The sequence below is a fragment of the Melanotaenia boesemani genome, chromosome 4, assembly GCF_017639745.1.
Source record: "Melanotaenia boesemani isolate fMelBoe1 chromosome 4, fMelBoe1.pri, whole genome shotgun sequence".
Taxonomy (NCBI): Eukaryota; Metazoa; Chordata; class Actinopteri; order Atheriniformes; family Melanotaeniidae; genus Melanotaenia; species Melanotaenia boesemani.
The window spans coordinates 28,886,460-28,908,499 of NC_055685.1; the positions used below are offsets into that span (position 1 = coordinate 28,886,460).

Genomic DNA, 22,040 nt, shown 5'->3' on the forward strand with positions numbered 1-22,040 from the left:
AAATTTTAATATGACATTGAGAAATTATGTCAACTTGATAAAAAAAAAAAAGTGGGAATAACTCGGCTTCTGTATTTTTTATTATTTAATTATCTGTCTTACTTGAATGCAGCTTAGTTAAAATAAAGTTATATTGCAAGTTGATCTTTTAAGTCTTTTTCTTACCACAACACGAAGATACTTAGCAACTCCGTCACCATGGTATGAGTTTTTCACAACTCCTTTGACCTCAATTCGAACTTCTCCATCCTTCATAGGAATAATTATAAATGGTACGGATCGTGTGGTTCTTGCTCCAACTCGGACCTCCTGACGGAACCACCCTTTCTTATAGGCTGCACTGCATGCACCAGGTTCTTCTTTTAGCTCCACACGTACCTTTAAATAAGTTAAGAGGAAAAGATAGAAACAGGCACACACTGTCAGTCAGGCCATTACAAATTAAAGGTATGAGGGTAGGGATAATATGCAGATGTTTTATGTTTCCACTGAGACACTGTCCTAACCCTGGGTCTTTTATTGGCTCACAGAGTTTATGAAATGATGCAAATTACTATTATTAAATCATGGAAAAATGCCAAAAATAGAAAACAAAATAGTGTTCTGTTGTTTTCAATATTGGTATCTATTGGTATATTGGTAATATCTTTCAAAAGATTAAAATAATAATTATTAATGTCAATTTTCAAAGATTAAGATGTTACCCTACTAAACTTGACACATGAACAGCTGTAATTTAACATTACATTTTTATATTAGAGTAAAATTGCTCATTTTAAGCTGAGTCTACAAATATTTTGCAAATTGTGACTTAGAATTAATTTTATTCCTGAACAAAAGCTGTCAGTCTTGATGTTACTCACATTCAAAGCTTAATGTAAAAAAGAAAAGGAATTTTGCCCTTCCTAGAGAAATATTCAAGTATAATAGATTAATGGGAATTACTGGTCAGCAGTCACATGTTATCAATTTATCTGTTTGCTTTTAATTTAAAAGACAACTCTATGACAAAAATCTAATTTCCCTAACTTTGTTACAATTGCATAACATTTTGGGATTTTCAAGTCTTTCAAGAGCTGCCATGAGCCTTCCGTGCTTATTTATTTATTACTTACTTTTAAAAACATTATGGTTGAAGGAGCAACAAAACACTGCACAGACAAACACAGATGGGCATCACTGCATAACTGGATAATTAAAAAGTGCAATCCCATGCAGAGTTGTTCAGTTCTCTTTGCGTAAGATTATTCAAGAAAAAAGTTAAACTATTTCTGTGTGCAAATGCTAAAAATGTGATAATTTAAGGTGCATTATATTACTCAGATAAATCTGAAGTAAATGTTATGCACAGACAAAACACAGAGAAATCTTACAAAAGGTTATATTCATTGATGCTTCCAGTAATAATACATTAAAAAGAAATACAGTTATGTTGTAAAACTTACTACACAGGCTCAGAAATGCTGACTGATACTAAGTAACTGCTCTTGAGAGAGGTATCATCACATATTCTTGCCCATTTGAAAAGGATCTAGCTCTGTTGTCATTCTGTTTTTTGTTAACTCTTTAAATGTTTCCTAGTATTATTTGATTTAGGCTTCTTGAACTACAATAAAACATTTAGATTGTTCAGTTAGTTTTGTACATGCTAAATGATCATTTATTACATCTTCCCATAATGCTGCTTCTCAGTCATTTGGACGGAACGACAGCGACTTACAGTGATTTCCTCAAAATTGTAGTTGTGGAGAATTGCTTTAATTTCCAGCTGCTCTCCTCGGACAGCTGCATATGGAAGCCTGAGGTCGATGAAGAATGGCTTCCAGACTTTGACCTCTAGGCCGTCAGCCACACAGATACCTTAAATAGAAAGACGTCAGAAAAATTTAATCTCTGAGTGACTGGATGCACCTTTTGATTATTGATTATGGGATTACACACTACATCAAGCTATGTATTCCTAAAAAAGTGTTTTTAAAGTCTCAATTGTCTAGCAACACAATGTTGCATTGTAATAAAAACTATCGTAGAGTCACATGGAACCATTGCCACTGATAGTTATATATATATATATATATATATAAACAGCAATATAAGCACAGGAAATAACTTTTTGATTGGTGTCAAGAAGATGAAAAATTAAACTGTTTCTTCACATTAGTATGTCGCGAAGATAAAGAGGCCTTACCATGAGTTCTTGACAGACTGATTCCGGTCAACTGCCATGTTGTGATGGAATCAGGCAAAGCCACAAATTGCTCAGATTTTGTGGTTTTACTGAATGTTTTAGGGACAGAACAACTTTTAGAGAAATTCTAACAACATTTTTTTTTTCTTATACTGTTTTTATTTTGCGGGACTTACCAGTTTTTTTCATTTTCAGGACAAGGGCCCAGTATGATATCAGTCCAATGCCAACTTTCAGGAAAATTAGTGCGGGAAACTATTTCATCGCTGTCCATGTAAGCATCATCAGCCTCACCTAAGGAAGCCATTAAAAATATTAGTATTTTTCATTGATGGCCTTTTATCTTTGTCATAAATAATTAAAAATGTAAAACAACCACCCTCATCTTTTCAACACATTTCTTACTGCGAGCAAGTTGTAGGACTTCCTCCTTGTTCTCGTCCTGATGTTTCTTCATCTCCAGGCAGCAGTGAAGGAAGGCCTTACTACATGCTGAATCATCCACAATATACTCACTGCGCCTTTCACAGGTGTATGAGACAGGAACATCCCTCATACCATCCAAGCAGCATTCCTTTTCAGTTTTTTCTTGGTATTCACTCACTGACAAGAAAAAGTGTTGTGACAACAAAGGAAAAAGAAAATATGGTTTAATTAAAAACTTTAATAGATATTTTAAGAACTCTCATAAATAGGAAACATTTTGGCAGCTGATAGACACAATATGTAGATATTATCTGATTGTCTCTAATACGTATGAAAAGTCATATCATTGTTTCCAGTTCATTTGCATTTTTTGTTACTGTTTTATGAATATTTACTGTTGTTTTCAAACTCTATTGCTTTGTTTTATATAAGATAGAATACCTAATTGATTGTATCCTGGCTGTAAATGCTGACCAGGCCACCATTATGGACAATTAAATTAAATTAAATATTTTTTCTCTTAATGTTTGGTTCGGATAAATAAATATTAAATTAAAAAGAGTATATATATATCATATATATATATATATATGTGATGAGGTTTGTTGAGCTGTAATTCTTACACAAGCTGGTTCTGACATCCATTATAGTGCTGGCTCGTTTCCTCCTGCTGGAAGAAGGACACCCAGATTCTGGAAAAAGCAAAGTTTATTCATTCATTAAAAAGAATTAAGAAACAAAAAATGGTATCAATGCCACTATTCAGTAAATATAAATGAGTAGTGATAGTGATATAATAGAAACCACAATGCCCTTTATAGTGGTGATTATGTGCAAAAATATGTTTTTCTTGCTGGGACCTGGTAGATGGCATTGTTTCTGGCCCTGTAACACCATATGCTTTAATTCAGCAATTATCATTAATTTCTCTGGTTTAATAATAGCAACTGGTATTGTATCATACATCATTAGAAAGTCTGATTAGTAACCTTTTAATGAAATATAACTTATAAGTGTCATGTTTCTATGAGATGAGCACCACAACTAATCATGTGGATAGTTATAAGAAAATTCATCAAAATCCCCTGCAATATTCTCCTATTGGCTTTCATAATCTATTTAAATCAAATCAAAGTGTAAATTTTGGGCACATCTTTCACAAAACACATTACTTAGTTGTTTATTAATTACATAAAGAAAATTGGACTTAAAAAAGTGTCACCTGTTCTGTCAAGCGTTCCACTGAGGCTGCCGGTCTGCAACATCAGCCCTGCATCATAGAAGACCTTCATGCTGTTTTGCCCTCCACCTGCTGTGCAGCCTGGCTCATATTTTTCCACTGTTTCCCAAATCTGAGCAGAATGTCAGAAATACAAAATGCGATCACTCAACAACACAGAAGTTGCAGATTACATCCCAGATAAATGATGGCTTTAAGCCTGGTCCAAGCCCATTTTGGTGTCAAAGATCTGCTGTTGTTGTTTACTTTCAGGGTCCAAAGAGATGCAGTGGTTCTACATTGGTCAAATGACTGGGTAGATGTTATAAGAAGCACTGGATGCCTCTCTTTGCCAGCACAAGAAGATATCTTTAAATCAAACATGTCTAGTCACTGCAGTCCTGGTCTATTGTGTTATTAATTACTATCCAGATAAACATGATACAAAGAAAGAAAGTTGGTTTGTAATTATTTGTATATATATATATATATATATATATATATATATATATAATTTTTTTTTTCTTTATATGTGTGTGTGTGTGTATGTATGGTGTTAATATCCAACTAATATTAATAGTTAACCTAATAAAAATTAAACAGTAAAAAGAAATTACCTTTTTCTGTGTCAGGCGATGCTTGTTGTTTAAAACATAAACGCTTTTGTCAACTGCCACCAGCCCCACTGTGGCCCCTGGATCTCCTGTGATAACCAGCTTGAAAGACTTGCGAGGTTCATAAGATGCAGCGGCTCCTTCTACTTCCAGGTTCAGCTAAATGTGGAAGGAAAAATAGATTTACTTTTGCTAAAGCCTTCTATAAAAGAATTTGCACATGCCTTAGCCATTTGCCTGTTTGTGTGGGTATAAGTTATTTGTCCACCCACATGATTTAAATGTTTAACATGACCGTTGTCTCTCTCACCGTTCCCATGCAGATGTCTTGTACATCGACCCAAATAGAGTCGGATACCAGTTCGTTAGAACTTGTGTGGTAGTAGGCGACGATGCGGAATGATGGAAGCATATCTTTGGTAAATTGAACCATCTGAGAAATCTGTCTTTGACGATTGTTCTCATATCGGAAATGTTTCACCAGCTGACCTCTGCTCAAGATCTGGGGAAACATAATTACTCATCACTCCATAATTAATCTCACTAGAAAAATGCAACAAAGCTCAATAATACATGTTCCCAAACAAACATACAAGCAGCTTCAGAACACTTCTTACCAGATATGTAATGTCATTTTGTTCTGGCTTGCTGAGTAAAAAGGTGACTTTGATGTATTGATTTATTTCGACTGCAGTCGTTTCCACGCCTGCAATTATGTTTCACAGTTATTACTTGACATGTTGAGGATTTTAATAAATTAACCACATGCTTTCATTTTAATAAATAACTTACTTATGTGGAGGTAACTTTGGCTCCTGGTTTCGTAAGGTTTAGCTACCATGTAAGCTGATGCTTGTCTATTTTCTGTAAGGTCTTCCACCTTGGTCTTTGCCTTTAATTAAAAATGTCCAACAATAAATTGATGTTAAATAAATAACAAAAACAAACAAACAAATAAAAAAAAACTAAGAAGTCCCTGATTGGGTTAAACTCACTCTTCTGTTAAAAATCATTGAATGGTCACTTTCCTAGTCTTGAAAATTTACACTTACCAGCAATATTACACACAAATTAAAACAAATAAATACATTGTTAAACTTCTAGTAAGTTTCAGTGGAAGACAAAAGTTTTAAATGTAATTTTTAAAACTTAAAAAATTTTTTTTAAAAACTTAATAACAAAAACAAATAAGAAAAAGAACAGCCAACAACAGCTGAGAATTAAACAGGTTCACAAAAAAAAATAAAATAGAATAAATAAAAATACATACTCTAATTTCCAGGATTTTTAAGTCTGCCAAAGTATTAACGGTAAGCCTTGCAAGCCCAGTGCCTGCTGTTGTGCCCTTAACGTCTCCAGGTGTAACCTCGACAGGAATATTTGGGGCTGGAGATTCGTCAGGATTCAAAACTTCAACCTGCCGTCAAAGAAACAAAGGTCCTGTACTTCGCCTCCTTATTTAACTTTGTATACATGTATATAAAATAAAGAGAGACAGACAGTTAGATATTATGTTTATGTGAATAAATGTTCCATCTTTACCAAGACATCAAAAGACATTCCTGGTTTGAAAAACTTAGGCGTCCTCTTGAAAGAGATAGTATAGGGTGATGTGACGATCTTGATGCCTCTCAACTCTCCTTCCACCATTTCACCACCTGTTTGTCACACATGTTCATCACAGTCACATATCTTAAAACTATTTTCCTCACTTCCACGTCACAAATCTAAAGTTTATATTGTAATAAAATCCCCGTCTCCTTCGGCTACATACAGCCATCAGAATTTATGCATTTAAAAATGACACAGCCAAGAAGTGGCCAGCACATACAAATTTGTATGCAATAAAAATAAAATTTCACTGTTTTTATAAATAAGTTAATTTGTTTCCATTTATTTCTTAATTTTTCCACACCCAAGAGTGAAGTAAGAGTTTGATAGGAAGACGAATTTCTATTTGCTACGTCTCAAGAACAGAGGCTCCAGCAAAGACGTAAGTTATACAACTGTCAGTATAGGTGTCATCCTCTGATGTTGTTATTGAAAAGTGGCCATTATGTAATACAATGAACACATGTAATACTGTTACTTATTTTAATTAAAACTAACACTTTATTCATTTACTTTTACTTGTCTACTGTGCACATCCATGCTGTGTCTTTCTTACCACTTCCTGTTAGCACACTGACGGCAACATAGATGGAGTTTCCCACCAGCTCATTAATGTTTGAGAAGGTCTGTGTAATGTGCTCTTTATTCAATGTGACTTGTCCTCTTCCTTTCTGGACCTAATAAAATAAAATGCAAAAATGGTTAACTTTATGGTTTAATATGTAAATCAGTATTTTACACAAGGATTTCCCATTATTGAAAATAGTTTTAGAAAAAATGTAAAGCTTAAGCTGAAGTATTGCACTTTCAGACTTTGGAGAAACAACAATATCCAATAATTTTCCATGTGTTCTTGTAGATGAGAAATGAATGAATGAATATATAAATGAATAATTTAGGTACTCACTGGGACTCTTTGAAGAGATTTTGGAAAAACCTTTTTTTCACTTTTGGCATCTATAAACCCAAATACAACATAGGCTGTTCCATCCACCTCTTCACCAAACACATACCTAAAACCATAAGGAAATGGTAAACTCGTAGTCAAGGAAAATCAGACCAATAAAACTGTTGCATCTTTTTCAGCTATCAAGCTATGAATTAAATTTCACTAACGTAGCTTTAATGGCGATGGTAAGCGCATCACTGTCCACATAGAAGAAGGGCTTCCCAGCTGACAATTTCACTTCAAAACTGGGGAGTACTGTGAATTGATTCATATTTTTAAGTGTGTTCAATCAAGTAAAATGTGATGGTTTCACTGGTTTAAAAGTTTAAAAGTGACTTACCATATTCTTTGACCTCAAATTCTGAAAAGAAGCTTTGTTGTGGGTTGCTTTGAAACTTTCCCACCACCTTCCATTGTCCCTCACTGCACATGAGCACAAAAGGAACTCATATAAAAGATTTAGTTAAATGATACAATTACAGTTATGTTTCAAACACCTACAAATGCCTCACCTGACAATGGCAGGAAGCTCGTAGATTTCAGATTTAATCCCTGAAGTCAGTGAGACAGTGTCAGATTTTACTACGATGTCACCAGGGGTCTAAAAATAAACAGTATCAAATAATTTTAGTGGTGAAAATGATCATTCTTCAGGAAATTTTAATTAATATTTCTATTTATTGCACTGAAACTAACATTTTCAGGTAACTATCTTTGTTATAGATTGACGGATTAACATCTGTTTTAAGAGTTTCTATTTTTCTTTTGATAAATAAATCATAATATGCTATGGTTTGAGAGCTCGTCTGCACTGAACAGTAGATGTGTTTCCCTGAAAAGATTCTCCTAAGTTACCAGGGGAGCGCTCTAAAAATTGTCCCTTTTGAGGTTATTTTAATTTGACTTTCCTTAAGGTTCCTGATGTTTCTTAAATTAAAAGAATAGCATTAATTTGCCAGTTTGTGTGTTTATTAATGTATTTAATTAAAATTTTCTGAACAACACAGATGATCCACACCATTCATCACTACAGACAGCAGCAGCGTATGTAGTTTGCTGTAAGCTGCTCAAACAGCAACCACTTCATTTGTTTCTTTTTGTGGTTGTAAAATAACTTTCTGTCCCTATATGAGATTATTTAATTGTATCAACGACATGAAGTCATAGCAGAATTTTCCTGTGAGTTACCTTAGTTTTGACCATGCAACCAATCACTAATGTGTGAGCACATGACTATTGAAGTTAATGCAAATCCAAAAATAAGGCTTATAAATAATTGTCTGGCTGTATAAAAATTACATAAACAACATTTTGAAGACCATAAATCTTATTAAGTACACTATTTACACTTCCAAAATTAATATTTGGTGTACATTTTCATGAAAATAAAAATGTACCAGGGCAAACTGTAATGTGCAAAGACACATAGTTCCATCAGCAGAACCCTGATCTTAAAATTAATTGTGCATTTATGAAATATCAAGTACAGTACCATAATCTCAATGATAACTGAAGATTCTGTTTGGGTTGCACGTCCCCTCTCCACAGGCTCCATGCCAGGTGTCAGTGCAAAAATTCTGTAACGCACTGTTGGGAAAAGGGAAAGAGAAGAGTTGGATTATATTTCCTGTAAACTTTCAGCTTCCTTTGCAGCATGTTGCCAAATACCACACACGACTGCAAGAAAAGGTATGTTTCATTCAAACTTCTGCTTATACTATAGGATGCCAAAGGAATGAATGAATGAATGAATGAATGAATGAATGAATGAATGAATAAATAAATAAATAAATAAATAAACAAACAAACAAACAAACAAACAAACACAGAGACATTCCATAAACAGCCAACCAGAGTTAAAACAAAAAGTGTCTTTTTTCCAGATGTGGTGCAGGAGTAGACTCACCATTGCTGCTAGGAGTATAAATGGTCTTATCAGTCTGGATGAAAATGTAGCCAGACTGGAAGGAGACCAACACCACCTTCTCTAGTGTTTTACCAGGGAACATTGCTTGAAGGGTAACATACTGCTTCACTTTGGGGTCTGTACTGAACCCTTCAGAAGAGACCTGACGATGGAGAAACAGTGTAACTGTACAATTTTAAAACTTGTAAAATTAGAGGTTTGTCTCCTATTTGTCTAATTAGTGTCTCCTTGTCTCCTTGTCTCCTTTGTCCTACTTCATCCTGCACTGTGACATGGAAGTCAGTATAAGTATTTTGCAGTATGTCTCAGTGCTTAAAATGCATGTGCAGAACAGACAAGTGAGCAGAGAATAAGCTTGTTGGAGGCGATAGGCTGTACATCATCATATTACTGATGTTGGTTTACAATGACTGCTTTGAAAAAATGATGTCTCATTCTGATTAATGCCTGTTGTCTCAGCTCCTGTCTGATTCTGAGAAGGACTAAAAAAATGGGTGAAAACAAAAAAGCTGCTTTAGAAGCAACAGAGGTGGATGTGGTGGGCAGAATAAAACAAGTAGGTGGGAAAAATGTAATTTCATATTTGCAAGTTTATTACCTTTACTTTTGCAAAACCCTGGTATTTTCCTGCCCTAGTGAGAGTCACAGATGTGGATGCCAGAGTTGTGGTTTTGGTTGGATGGTTCTTCACAAGGACTGGTACATTTATGTTATCTTGTCTGCTACAGTCTTGAATCTCGAAAAAGATGTTTACTGCTGTTCCTACTCGCATCAGGTTGGGGGCAGACATCACCTCCCTGAAGAAAAAGAATACATAAAATGTTTGTATTCAGTCTATACAGAGAAAATAATGCTGTAAAGATATAAATTGTGAACTATAAAAGCAATAAACAAATTATTGATGAGAGAAAAGTTATTTTGATAGCTACTTTGGGGCAAAGGGTGTGTATATTAACCAACCAATCAAATCATTTGCGTGTCAGGGTAAGATAAACATAAAGACCAGTTCAAGCTCACAGAACAGAACTTTGACCCGGACCAGACAGCAAACCAACTTTCTACCAGTTTTGTAAAGTGTGGAACAGCCTGCCAGAGAACCTCAGGGCTGCAGGATGTGTCCAAAAAACGGCAGGACAATGAGTTATGAAGCTTATAAAATCCAGTTTTACATTTTTAGTTTAGCTTTTAACTGAATCGTTATTGTAGTTATTTATTTGTGCTTTAGTCTGTTATTTTTTATTTATTTCCTTAAATTTCCTCATTAAGACCAAGAAAATATATAACTCTAGTCCTCAGATCGTTACACTGGCTTCCTGTCTGTCAAAGAAATAACTTCAAAATGCTGCTGTTAGATTTCAAAGCACTGAATTCAGATTAGATATATTCAGGTCTTTGGGTTTGTTATGAACCAACCAGATTCCTTAAGGCCACCAGACTCTGTTCCCAGAGTTAGAACTAAACATGTAGAGTCAGGATTCTACTTTTATGTTCCTCACGGGTGGAACAAACTCCCAAAAAAAATGGCAGGTCTGCTGGAACTCAGCAGTTTTAAATCAGGGTTAAAAACTTTTTTATTGGTTGTCTTTTACAAAAACAACTTAATTCCTGAAACTGGAACTTTATTTATTGCATTTTATCTATTTTATTTTAGCTTTTTTTCTCTTTTTATTTAATCTCTTTAATTTCTTTTAAAGTTAGTTTTAATGCATTTGTTGTTGCTTCCTGCACCCTGCACCTGCACTTTGAATTGTCTTGTATATGAAATTTGCAAAACAAATAAGCTTGCCTTGGCTTCTGTATTTATTTTATCAGTTAATTTGTCTCAGTCTCTTTCTTTCTTCCTATTTTAATACATTATTTTTATGTTTTTTTTGTTTTGTTTTGTTTCTTTTTTTGTTTTTTTAAACATCTCCTTTTTATCTGTTAGTGTTTTAAACTTTATTTGATCTTTGTTTTTTATGATCTTTATTTTACCTTTTTAACATTTTTAACTCCAGTGTTGTTCTCATGGGGACCCACCACACTGGGTCCGCAGGGTTGTTGTTGCGGCGGTCGCCCTTGTGTGGGTGGCTGGGGGTCCTGCACTGCAGCACTACAACTGTGGTTTCCTCACAGCAGCTTCAAGCCAGTTATTTGTTCTTTCTGGTATTTTTATGCCTACATTTCTATAAATTGCTCTGTCATATACTTTATTTTAATATGCAGAAGTTGTTTGTGTTTGTTTTGGCATAAAAGTGCTTTATAAATAAAATTTGATTTGACTGGATTTGATTCCTTGACAACTTTCTTGTAGATTTTAAATAAAAAGGAAGATGGGCCAATGTTGAACTAACATCAGCGGACCAAAATGATCTGATATGTTGTTGGAGTATAGCGATGAAACAAAGGATCATGACCTTCAACTTTCCAAAAAATAAATTAACTATCTGCTTGACCAAGGTCCATCATTCCAGCATTAAATCAACAGAACATTTCACCATCAGTGTGCTCTCTGTTTGCTGAGTCTGGCGAAATGCAAAACTCAGTAAACTCAAAATAAACACTTTTGAAATTTATGGACAATTAGAGTTCCAAAGTACTTTGAGTTACATGACACAAACAACAAACCCAGTATGCAAACATTCCTCACTATGTATCAATAAACCTTTACCAGAAGGCTAATGCTGCTCATATTTAGATTTTTCTTCAATGCATTAGTACATTTTTACATACTTTAAATTCATTAATCAAACAAAGACATGTTCATTCAACCTTTTCTTATACAACAAGAAATTTAGTTTAATCTGAAATAATATTTTACAGCATTTATAGATAATTTTCAGTCAAAAAAGCTAGCAAACATTCAAAAGGTACACTGAATTCGTCTCTGTGTTGTACTTTTTATTGAGAATAACAAATCCATCCATCCATTATCTTGACCGCTTATTCCATTTCGGGTCGCGGGTGAACTGGAGCCTATCCCAGCATTTTAACAGGTGAGAGGCAGGGTACACCCTGGACAGGTCACCAGTCTGTCGCAGGGCCAACACAGATAGAGACAAACAACCATTCACACGCACACTCACTCCTAGGGAGAATTTTAGAGTGTCCAATTAACCTAACATAACCTAACGGTGGGAGGAAGCCGGAGAACCCGGAGAGAACCAACACGTACACGGGGAGAACATGCAAACTCCACACAGAAAGGCCACCACCCTCAAGGTTCGAACCTCCCCCCAGCTGAGATTCGAACCGGCGACCTTCTTGCTGTGAGGCTGCGGTGCTAACCACCACACCACCGTGCAGAATAACAAATATCAAGAAAATTTAACCAAGAACAATTTCTCATGGTAAATAGTTAATATAAAATATTTTCCAATGTGAAGGATATATTGACATGTTTTTCTTAAGTAAGCCCACCAAATACCCTCAAAGTAACATGTATATCCAATGAGTGTGAAAACAGTGTCATTATACAGTAATATCAGTGCTAGGCTCAACTGGCTTTCTCCTCACCACAAAATTGATGTTAGTTTTGTTGCTGGGTTGGAGCGTTTCCCAACTACTCAAAGCATTAAACAGAAGTGATAATTTCATAGCTGTTACTCCTAATCTGTGGAATGATGAGACATGCTCAGACCTAACCTACTTTTTCATTGACATCCGTTTCCTATTTGATTTAATCGGCAAGTAATCCCGAGTTTTTGAGCTGTAGTGTATATATATATATATATATATATATATATATATATATATATATGTATATATATATATATATATATATATATATATATATATATATATATGTATTATATATAAAATATAATATAATATAATATATATAGAAAATATAATATATATATATATGAAATTGTTTGTTTTTATTCTGTTTTGATTTATTTACATTACAAATCAAATTTTGTTTTTAAATACAAAGACAACAACGGAATGTATTTATCTATTACAACATAATCAGTCGTTTGTTTATGCAAAACTAGCATGATCACTAGAAATGTACAGAATTAGCAAGAACAACAAATTTATATATATAAACACATATTTCTGTCATTTTAACCTAAAATCATTTTTGAAGAGACATTAAGTCGTAGAGCAACATGTGACTTACAACTGTTCTCCAGCAGCTGGATTATTCAGAGAGGAAAACGCCACCAAGGCCACCAGCAAAAGCTGGATCCCACTCAGCCTCCCTACTGATCCCATATCTGCTGTTTGTGCACTCTGGCTCTGTGACACTCTTTTATCCACTTGAACTAGATAACTCCTCCTGTGCTTTTTGTCTCATCCAGGAAGAAGAAAGTGTCACAGTGCTTTACAAATGTTTTAAACAAATCAAAGAGCACTAAAACTATACAGTATTTGCTTGCTGCAGTTATCCCTCCTGTTCATTACTGGTGCACGGTAGAAAAGTGATAATAACAAACTATAATAAATGCTTTCAAACTGCCTCATTTAGTTTATACTGACCTACAAATTTAAAATGTAGTCTTTATTTTTTTTAATTATTAGAATTATCCTAAATAAACTCTCATTTATGCAAGGAAAGCCACTGAAAGAAATTATGCCCAGAATAAAACTAAATCATATGTGGCACAACATAAGAAAACATAAAATTACAATAAAAGATTCAGAGGGTAAAATCCTTAAATTACGACTAATTAATTTGTTTTGCTCTTTGACATTAAAGATAGATTTTATTTTAGGTGCAGGTGCACTCTTAGCCCAGAGTTTGTTTGAAGATAAACTTTTTAGTAGTGACTAATTATCGCTGTGCTTTAAATTTGAGTTATGTGCTTAAATTCTTTTGTTTTGTTAATGACAATGACATAGTTATAAAGTTCTGCCTTTGAAATTTAAAGTTAAATTTAACTGGATTACCACAAAATGTCCACAGACCTACGCAGCCTTATAATCATACTCTTGATATTGTTCTGACATATAGCATTGATAGTGAAGAGCTAACAGTTGTTCCTCATGACCCTGTTTTGTCTGATGTAGTGATATTTAGTGTTATAGCACCCAATATTAATATGAAATATTAATATTGAAATATTAATTTAACAACACTTTATTAACATTAAAGAATGACTATTAATAAAAATCAAGCCTGTTGAGCACCACCCTTTGTATACTTATTACACGGCAAAATGTGAAGGCCGTGAATTAAAATCTATATAGGCCAATAGATATTTAATAAATCAACAATAAAAGCAACACCTTATGGCAGTCGTTTTCAAACTTTTTGTGCCACGATTCCCACGATAAGATGCGCTGGTATTCTCGACCACCACACAACAACCTAGTGATTAATTGTGTGATCTATCAGAGGGGTCATTTTGCAGCATCCTTTAAATGGAAGGCTGTAAAACTGTCGGATTTGTCATAAATAAGGAGAACAAAGTGGTTTTGGGGGGTTTCACCACTGTGACACTGCACCTACATGCCCAAAATCAGCTTCTGTTGCAGAGATAATGTAAAATTCAGATTTGTAATATGGCATGTGTACTAACTTTGTTGTTAATGTAAATTTAAAGACAAGCTATAACCCAGCGGTTAGCAGAGAGAAGGTGGCAGGACCTTCTTTGTGTTATTGGATCGAGAGCAGAGCAAGGCAAACTGGTGGTGCTCAGAACACCCCAACACATATACTGCATGCATATGCTCACACTTGTGCAAGTGTACATACACACACATGGACTTAATAATCACCAAAGCTCATTATTCTAGACCAACATTCATGTAAAACTACAAATCACTAGTCCAGTGTTTCTCTCTTCTCAATACAAAAGTCAAACCAGTACTATTATATTAATGATGGTCTTCTGTTGAGATAAATAACATGATTGTTTCATTTTGTCCGCAAATCATTTAGATGCAAGTTTACTGTAGTACATTTAATACACCAACACCAATATTCACTACTAAAAACATGAAGTGGTCAACAGCAAGTTCACCTGATGTGATTCAAATAACATCAGAAAATTAAAAGTCTTCTCAACTTAGATAAGAGACTGTCCAACTTTAGGAGGGGTTCCCAAACTTTATCATGCAGGAGCCCACCTGCAAAGACATGTTTGGCTCAGCAGGACCTGCCAAATATTTCATGCAGGAAAATAAACCATGTCATTACCATGGGAACAGAAACACATCCACACACACTCCATATGGAGTTTTAACTAAAACCTAGTGTAACAATTTAGCATCATTAAACATGTTTGTTAAAATCATTTTAATAATTTCATAAAATTATTATTAGTCAAAATCTTTATACCTCGGGCAGCACCGCACAGATAACTCTTAATATTAATTTAATGGCTGTGTGGACACCATTAGAGTACTAGATTAAATAAATTCATTAATTCAAGCTAGTCAAATCAGTCAGTTATCGATCAGTCCCAGGAAGCTAATAACATGAATTCTTAAGTTGAGGGGAACCATAACGGGACTCAAAGGAGGAGTTCACAATAACCAGACCAGTTTAGGATAAATATGAAATATTACTAGTCTAATCATGCATAAATGAAAAGGAAATATTTACAAAAGGAGTTTGCATGGGAAAATGAACCAAACATTGTAAAATGCAGAATATGGTGTTCAAACCAGAATCTTATTTCCATGTAATGTGTCAGAATGAATGAACTGTATGCAAGAAAAGAAACAAAAGGTTAATTAACCAATGGCGTTAATTAAACTAAGGTTTAAGAAAACTGGGAGGAGAAAAAAAAGGGGGGTCTTTGAATCCTAAAAGGAAAAAGAGGGAAGACTGAATCAAATCTGTTTAAAGCTGGAAGTTTAACTACGATGTAAAACTGCTAAGGTCACTGTCAGACAACCAACCATTCCTTGGCAGACAAGCGGAGGAGGACCAGTCCGGTTCTGTTTGGACCAGAGGCAACTTACGACCGTTGTGGTGACGCTCAGCTCCAGGGGAGGCCTGAGTAGGTGGTAGCTCCGACTCGCAGCTTCCAGGGAGGAAGGAGGTTTGTCCCACATGATGGTTCGTCGGCTTGGGTCTGGAGGCTCTGTCTGCTGGTACAGTCTGGTACCACGGCTTGGCTGGTGGTATTGATTAGGGGTGAATGGTTTGCATTGGTAGGCAGGAAAGGAAAGTCCAGCTTGGATCAGTCCCAAAAGAAACTCTGTAAAACTGGTTCTGAAGCTTTGGTCAGCCTGTGTTAACCAGTTCTCCAAAAAAAAAAAAAAAAAGAAAATCATAATCTAGGGTCAATATTAAAAGTCAGGGGGATCCCAGGAGGAAACAGTGGTGGTCCACAATCCACAGAAAGGCGGGGTCAGGCAGGCAATGGTCATAACATTGAGGCGAGAAGCAGATACTTATCGGGGTAGGCAGGTATGAAGGTAAAAATGTGCCAAAATGAACAAACTTGTAGATTTGATGTGGAAACTTGTAGAATACAATGTGAGAAGTTGCGCATCAAAAATCTGAACTTGTATGTCAAACTTTTCTGCTGTAAAGAAAACTCAGGGGTTCGGGGCTTAACCAATCAGAGTGAATGGTCGTGAGACCAACGTCTCCAGAGTTTCTCCTGTCGGACCTCTTGGCAGCTATCGCTGTGGCGCACCAACCTGGGGTAAGTTACTTCATTAACCATCGTTTTGACTATTGTGTGTTTTAGGAGTAAACGAACATATGCTCTAACAAAATGTATAAAGAATTACATTAAGATCAAGTGAATACACTCTTTGGTGTGTATGAAAGGTGACTGCTGGCTAGCTGAACAAATCTAAACAGTTCTAACTTATAAATGACCAAAAACTAGCCCTGCATGGTACCCAAACTGATTTAATAGACCACGTTCGAAATGGCACTCAGTTCCGTTATGGCTAGTTTTATTTTTTAGGAGTTTTATTGGAGTCACAGCGCGCTCCGGTCATCTCATCTCGACCGTTGGGTTTAAGCTGGTAATCTGCGCTGTTTAACATCAATCTTTCCCTAGTCTTGGACTGGCGACAATATCAAACATGTTTGATATTATCGCAAGTCGCAGTGACGAAACATGATCAACAACCAATAGATGAGCTCTGACAAAGCAGAAACAGGAATCCTGACAGTCAGAACACCGGCGAAAGCGGACGTAAAAAAAAAAAAACAACAAACAAACAAAAAAAAAAACCAAAACAATAAGTGGTGATGAAACGTCGTCGGTGGACCGTCCAGAAAGAGGAGCGGATGGTTATTAAGAGATAAACGTCTGCTGTGGATCATTTATGTACCACAGTATAATGATCTAACAAATGAGAGAAGAATAGAAACTCATTCATCCCTCCAGATTCTGATGAGTCGGTGTAACACCTGGAGATGCAAAGCCACACATAATAGTGATGATGTGTAATTCCCTCCTGGAGTGAAATTCTCCCCATGTTTGCTTTACTGTGGGCAGATCAGCCCTGTTTGAGATCAACTGTCCAACATATCACAATAAAATGCTAAAAGAATCTAGTTGTAGTCTTGTAAATAGTGACCCCAAAAGATTCACAGTCTTCGTCAAATCTCAGTCTAAGACTAGGCTGAGACTTAAAACATTTGTCTTTAGATGTGAGCTGGTAGTTTTCTAGAGTCTTTTGCAAATCTTTTAAAGTCTTCTGGTGTAAGCCCAGCTTAAGTTTAGAAGACTTTTTAATTTTCTGATGTTATTTGAATCACATCAGGTGAACTTGCTGTTGACCACTTCATGTTTTTATTTGTGAATATTGGTGCTGGTGTATGCATGCAGTCTATGTGTTGGGGTGGCCTGAGTAAGTGTATGACTCGCAGCCTGACTTTGGGTCCCAGCCAACCCTGATCCAGGTTATACCAGGAAGCCCCAAATATGACCTATAAACAGTTAGGATATGAATTTGTATTTGTGTTTTGGCTGATGTGAGGTTTAATAATAAAACAACAAACCAATGCACCATTTCCAATAGAATGCAGTTTAGACAGGAGGTAGCAGCCTACCAGCTCGTTATTACAGCAACATAAAAGGCTCATGGAGAATCTCAACCAGTGATCATCATGTTCAGATAAAAGTATGCTCCCAAACAACACGCTGTCCCCCCCTGCATGCCATTTATTTAACGGTTAACACACGTGACATCGCGGGTGACTGAACACCACTGCTGGTGGAGGATCTGAAAATATTGGAAATTTTCCGGCATTTCCCGCCTCCTCTTCAAGCGCCTTCTTTTTTTTTCATAAGTTCTCTTTCTACTCCTCCTTTCCTCTTTTTTTTCGAGTCAATCAGTAGGCTACCAGCACCACATTCCTTTGTCTCTCTCTGTTCCGCCTCCACGTGCTCTCGTGATTAGTTCTCGTGTTGAAAATAAAACTTGACGACTGATATTTTTAATCAATCGCCAATTGGTGAAGGTGAAAACTGACGAACACAAATCATTTTATTGGTGGGCGGTGCCAGTTTCTGCAGACCAATCAGCTGTACCAATATAGTTCAACATGATTCTTTTTTACTTTTTATTCTTTCTTTCTTTCTTTCTTTTTTTCCTTTTCTTTCTCCAGTTAGGCCACTTAAGAGCCAAGGGCACTGGAAATAGTCCCGCTGCTCCCGATGGCCAGTCCGGGACTGCTATAAGGACAAAAAACCACAAAATCATCAGCGTATATTAGGTGGTTGATGGTATTGTTGCTAACCCTACAACCTATTCCACACCTCTTTAAAAGTCGTGATAAATTGTTCATGTACACGTTAGACAACATGTTAGACAACAAAATGGTGCCCTGTCTCACTCCATTTCACACACTAAATGGTGCAGACAAACATTTTCCCCATTTTACAAACGTCAACTGATGAGCATACCAATAGACCAGAATTCTCACTAAAAGGTACACCTCTCTTGTATAATTAAGAAAATAACTTTTCATTAATTACATAATCAAACGCCTTTGAGACATTAGTAAAATATAAATATTGTGTCATATTGTGGTTGTTTCTAAGATTTCTTTCAAAGGATAGATGCATATATATATATATATATATATATATATATATATATATATATACATGGCCACATTTAAGTCTTCCTGATTCAGCCCAGGCTTTAGCATCCTTTCTAGCCTCAGAACTATTATTATTATTATTATTATTATTATTATGTTGCTGTTGTGATTATTGTTAATATCAGTAATATCATCACAATTCATTATGTATGTATATACATGCCTAAACTTTATTATGATGGCCAACATTACATCCACACTTAAGACTTGCCAGGAATTGTTTGGGACTTATTTACCACTATTTTTTATTTTTATTATTATTTTTTTTTTTATTGTTTGTTTGTTTATTTATTTAAGTAATTCTTATTTTTATTTTTTCTTTGCCCTCTGTTTAAATATTTTCTGCTTTCTGGTTTTGTTGTTTTAACTTTATCACTTACACAGTTGCACAATCAATACTATCACAATTTGAAATAAAACAAAAGAGAAAATTACCTTAAAAAAAAGAGAAAATATAAGACTATCTTGAAGTTAAGACATGTAGAGGATGCATATTTGTGAAAACAGTCTCCACAACTCTTCCAATCTGGAAACAGTTTTTGTGTTTTTCATTTTTTTCTTTTTTCTTTGAGTTACCTTTCTTCAGAGGAACTCAATGTTTTCCCTCAGTTTACTAACAAAACATTGAAATGGTATTCAAATGTATTATTTTTAAACAGATGTCCAAATATTCAAATTATTAATACTATTCTGTTTTAGATGCAACTATGAAGATTATTTTAGTTTAGGTTTCTGACTTGTTCTTTGAAATTAAGTTTTTTCCAGTTTAAAACTAAAAAAGTTCTCTTAGTGGCCTTGGTTTGATTGGATAATTTGTGAAATGTTTTGCAACAATGGTTGGAGTTTGGTAAAGTTTCTGTTTACCCAGGTTAGTAAATAATAAATAAAAAAGGAAAGTTCAAGACTGAATCAATATAACATTTCATCATAGTTCTGGATACGTTTTACTGAGGCCGGCAAAAACAATGATAAGAACCAACTTACTGGAAATTATGCTGACTGATGTTGGAAATAGTGCAAACTGCACTGTCCTTCCCTGTTATCTAATATAAACAGAATAAAGGCTCATTTTTGCTCCCTTACATGTGTAAATAGCAAAATCCATTTCAAATGTTTTCATGCATCGCCGTCTCCATACTTCCATTTGTATTTTGTGTTGCCATGTTTGTTAAGTCAAGTCTTCCACTAGTGGGCAGTGCTAGGTTCAGAGTTCACTCCCGTCAGCTGACGTCAGTTTCAGACAACGTTTGGCGGCAGTTATGCATCGTTATAAAGTTATTACTAACCTTTCAACACACCCTAAACACTCGCATACAGTCTTTATTCAAAAGCTTGTGCACTTTCTACAGTTGTCCTCTTCTTCATTCTTCTTCTGCTTTTTTGTTTTCTTCCTGATCCTCTTTTTCTTCTTTGGTTTTGTTTTTTCGCTGGTCACGTGTCAGCTATTCTGTACAGCACTGCCCCCACAATTTCTGATAGGATTGCTCCATCTTTTGCATCAAGCGACAGATAGCTTCGTTCCCTGTAAACAGACCAAATAAGGCACATAACCAACGCAGGATATGGACGAAACTGTCCGTCTGTCTGTGTATTCGTCTTCTGTGTCAAGCACAAATTGGGCCTAACACTGATGTAATCTAAAGTATCTAATTTTAATTCAATTTTAAATTAGCTGTAAATGTAAATGTAAGCCAATCCTTGTGTTATCGTAGATCTAATAAGTTGTTATGTATTTCTGTGCAATCAGATTTATTGTGAAAGGTCTGATGTTACTTCCTGTTAGAATGAACACTTCCAGGTGACTGTGTACAAGGACGTGATTTTTCAGGATGATTCAGATTATTATCTGGATCAATTAATTTTTTAAGTATTCTTTACAATTGCGAGATAGGAACTATTTTGCCTTTGCAGCTTCTAACTCGTCAGATAATGCCCACAATCATTGGCAATAAATAAATAAAATAAAATAAAATAAAATAATAATAATAACAATAATAATAAAAATTAATAATAATAATTACTAGATGAACTCTTGTAATTATGTTGGTTTATAATTCTAATGTACTGCCTGGTTCAGATCTCGTTATTTATTTTGTTCTTTTAAGATAAAATTGAAATGGACTGATATTGACTTCTATTATCATTACACCATAATTATTAATTTATTAATGCAAAGCAGAATTGCCCCAGAAATGTACCATAACAACCAAGAAACTTTGAAAGTGTGTTTACATAAAGGCAAGATTCTATCATTTTTAAGCTAAATCCCTTTGAGGAGGCAGCAAGTTGGAGAAGAATGGATCAAAGTAAGACAGGGTTACCTCTTAATATCTCTTGATGTATTCTGGTATCTTTTCTTTTCTTTTTTGTTTTTTTTTCTGTTTTGAAGAAATACACATAATATCAAAACTTGGACTGGAAGGTGTGTTACCTCCTGCTGAGACCAGGGGACACTGGAGGCCTAGCTGCTGTGTTAGAGTGTTTCAATGATGTGAATAGTTGGATGGCACAAAACCTTCTATAACTCAACAGTTCTAAATCTGAAATTATCTTAATCAACCCTCCTCCCTCCACCGCCCATATTGAAGACAGTCTCGATCCTCTCTCTTCTAACATCACCCCCTCTGCCAGAAACCTAGCTGTCATATTTGATTCCAATCTTAATTTTCATCTTCACATCAAAAAAGTCACCCAGTCCTGTTTCCTTCACCTCCGCACCATCAGTAAAATCAAACCTGTCCTCTCCCTTCCCGATTTAGAAAAAGTTATCAGGGCACTCATTTTCTCCAGACTCAACTACTGCAACTCCCTCCTCTACGGTCTTGACAATAAATCCCTCTCTCACCTCCAACGTCTTCAAAACGCAGCGGCTCGGCTTCTCACTGGTTTTAGCAGAAGACAACATATTACCCCCGTTTTAGCCTCGCTGCACTGGCACCCTGTACGTTTTAGAATTGATTTTAAAGTTTTACTGATTACTTTTAAAGCTCGTTTAGGTCTGGCACCCGGCTACATTACAGATTTACTGACACCCTACGAGCCTCCCCGCAGCCTTAGATCTTCAGGCAGGTCCCTTTTAGCTGTGCCAGGGTCA

General features: G+C 35.4%; 1 protein-coding gene across 1 annotated transcript in view; it reads right to left on the bottom strand.

Moving 5' to 3' along the window:
* The window catches only part of LOC121637831 (complement C3-like), a 34,526-nt gene extending 21,377 nt beyond the window's left edge, over window positions 1-13,149 (bottom strand). The window contains exons 1-22 of the mRNA XM_041982136.1: window positions 13,040-13,149; window positions 9,533-9,731; window positions 8,914-9,076; window positions 8,500-8,594; window positions 7,520-7,608; window positions 7,348-7,430; window positions 7,175-7,262; window positions 6,966-7,071; window positions 6,615-6,735; window positions 5,990-6,105; window positions 5,718-5,864; window positions 5,240-5,339; window positions 5,065-5,153; window positions 4,758-4,949; window positions 4,451-4,606; window positions 3,837-3,966; window positions 3,238-3,306; window positions 2,594-2,791; window positions 2,365-2,482; window positions 2,189-2,277; window positions 1,721-1,860; window positions 166-378 (exon numbers count right to left, since the gene is read on the bottom strand). Of these exons, the coding sequence (XP_041838070.1) occupies window positions 166-378; window positions 1,721-1,860; window positions 2,189-2,277; window positions 2,365-2,482; window positions 2,594-2,791; window positions 3,238-3,306; window positions 3,837-3,966; window positions 4,451-4,606; window positions 4,758-4,949; window positions 5,065-5,153; window positions 5,240-5,339; window positions 5,718-5,864; window positions 5,990-6,105; window positions 6,615-6,735; window positions 6,966-7,071; window positions 7,175-7,262; window positions 7,348-7,430; window positions 7,520-7,608; window positions 8,500-8,594; window positions 8,914-9,076; window positions 9,533-9,731; window positions 13,040-13,134 (2,796 nt within the window). The 5' untranslated portion in view covers window positions 13,135-13,149. The remainder of the gene's footprint in view (window positions 1-165; window positions 379-1,720; window positions 1,861-2,188; window positions 2,278-2,364; window positions 2,483-2,593; window positions 2,792-3,237; window positions 3,307-3,836; window positions 3,967-4,450; window positions 4,607-4,757; window positions 4,950-5,064; window positions 5,154-5,239; window positions 5,340-5,717; window positions 5,865-5,989; window positions 6,106-6,614; window positions 6,736-6,965; window positions 7,072-7,174; window positions 7,263-7,347; window positions 7,431-7,519; window positions 7,609-8,499; window positions 8,595-8,913; window positions 9,077-9,532; window positions 9,732-13,039) is intronic.
* Window positions 13,150-22,040: the final 8,891 nt, after the last annotated feature.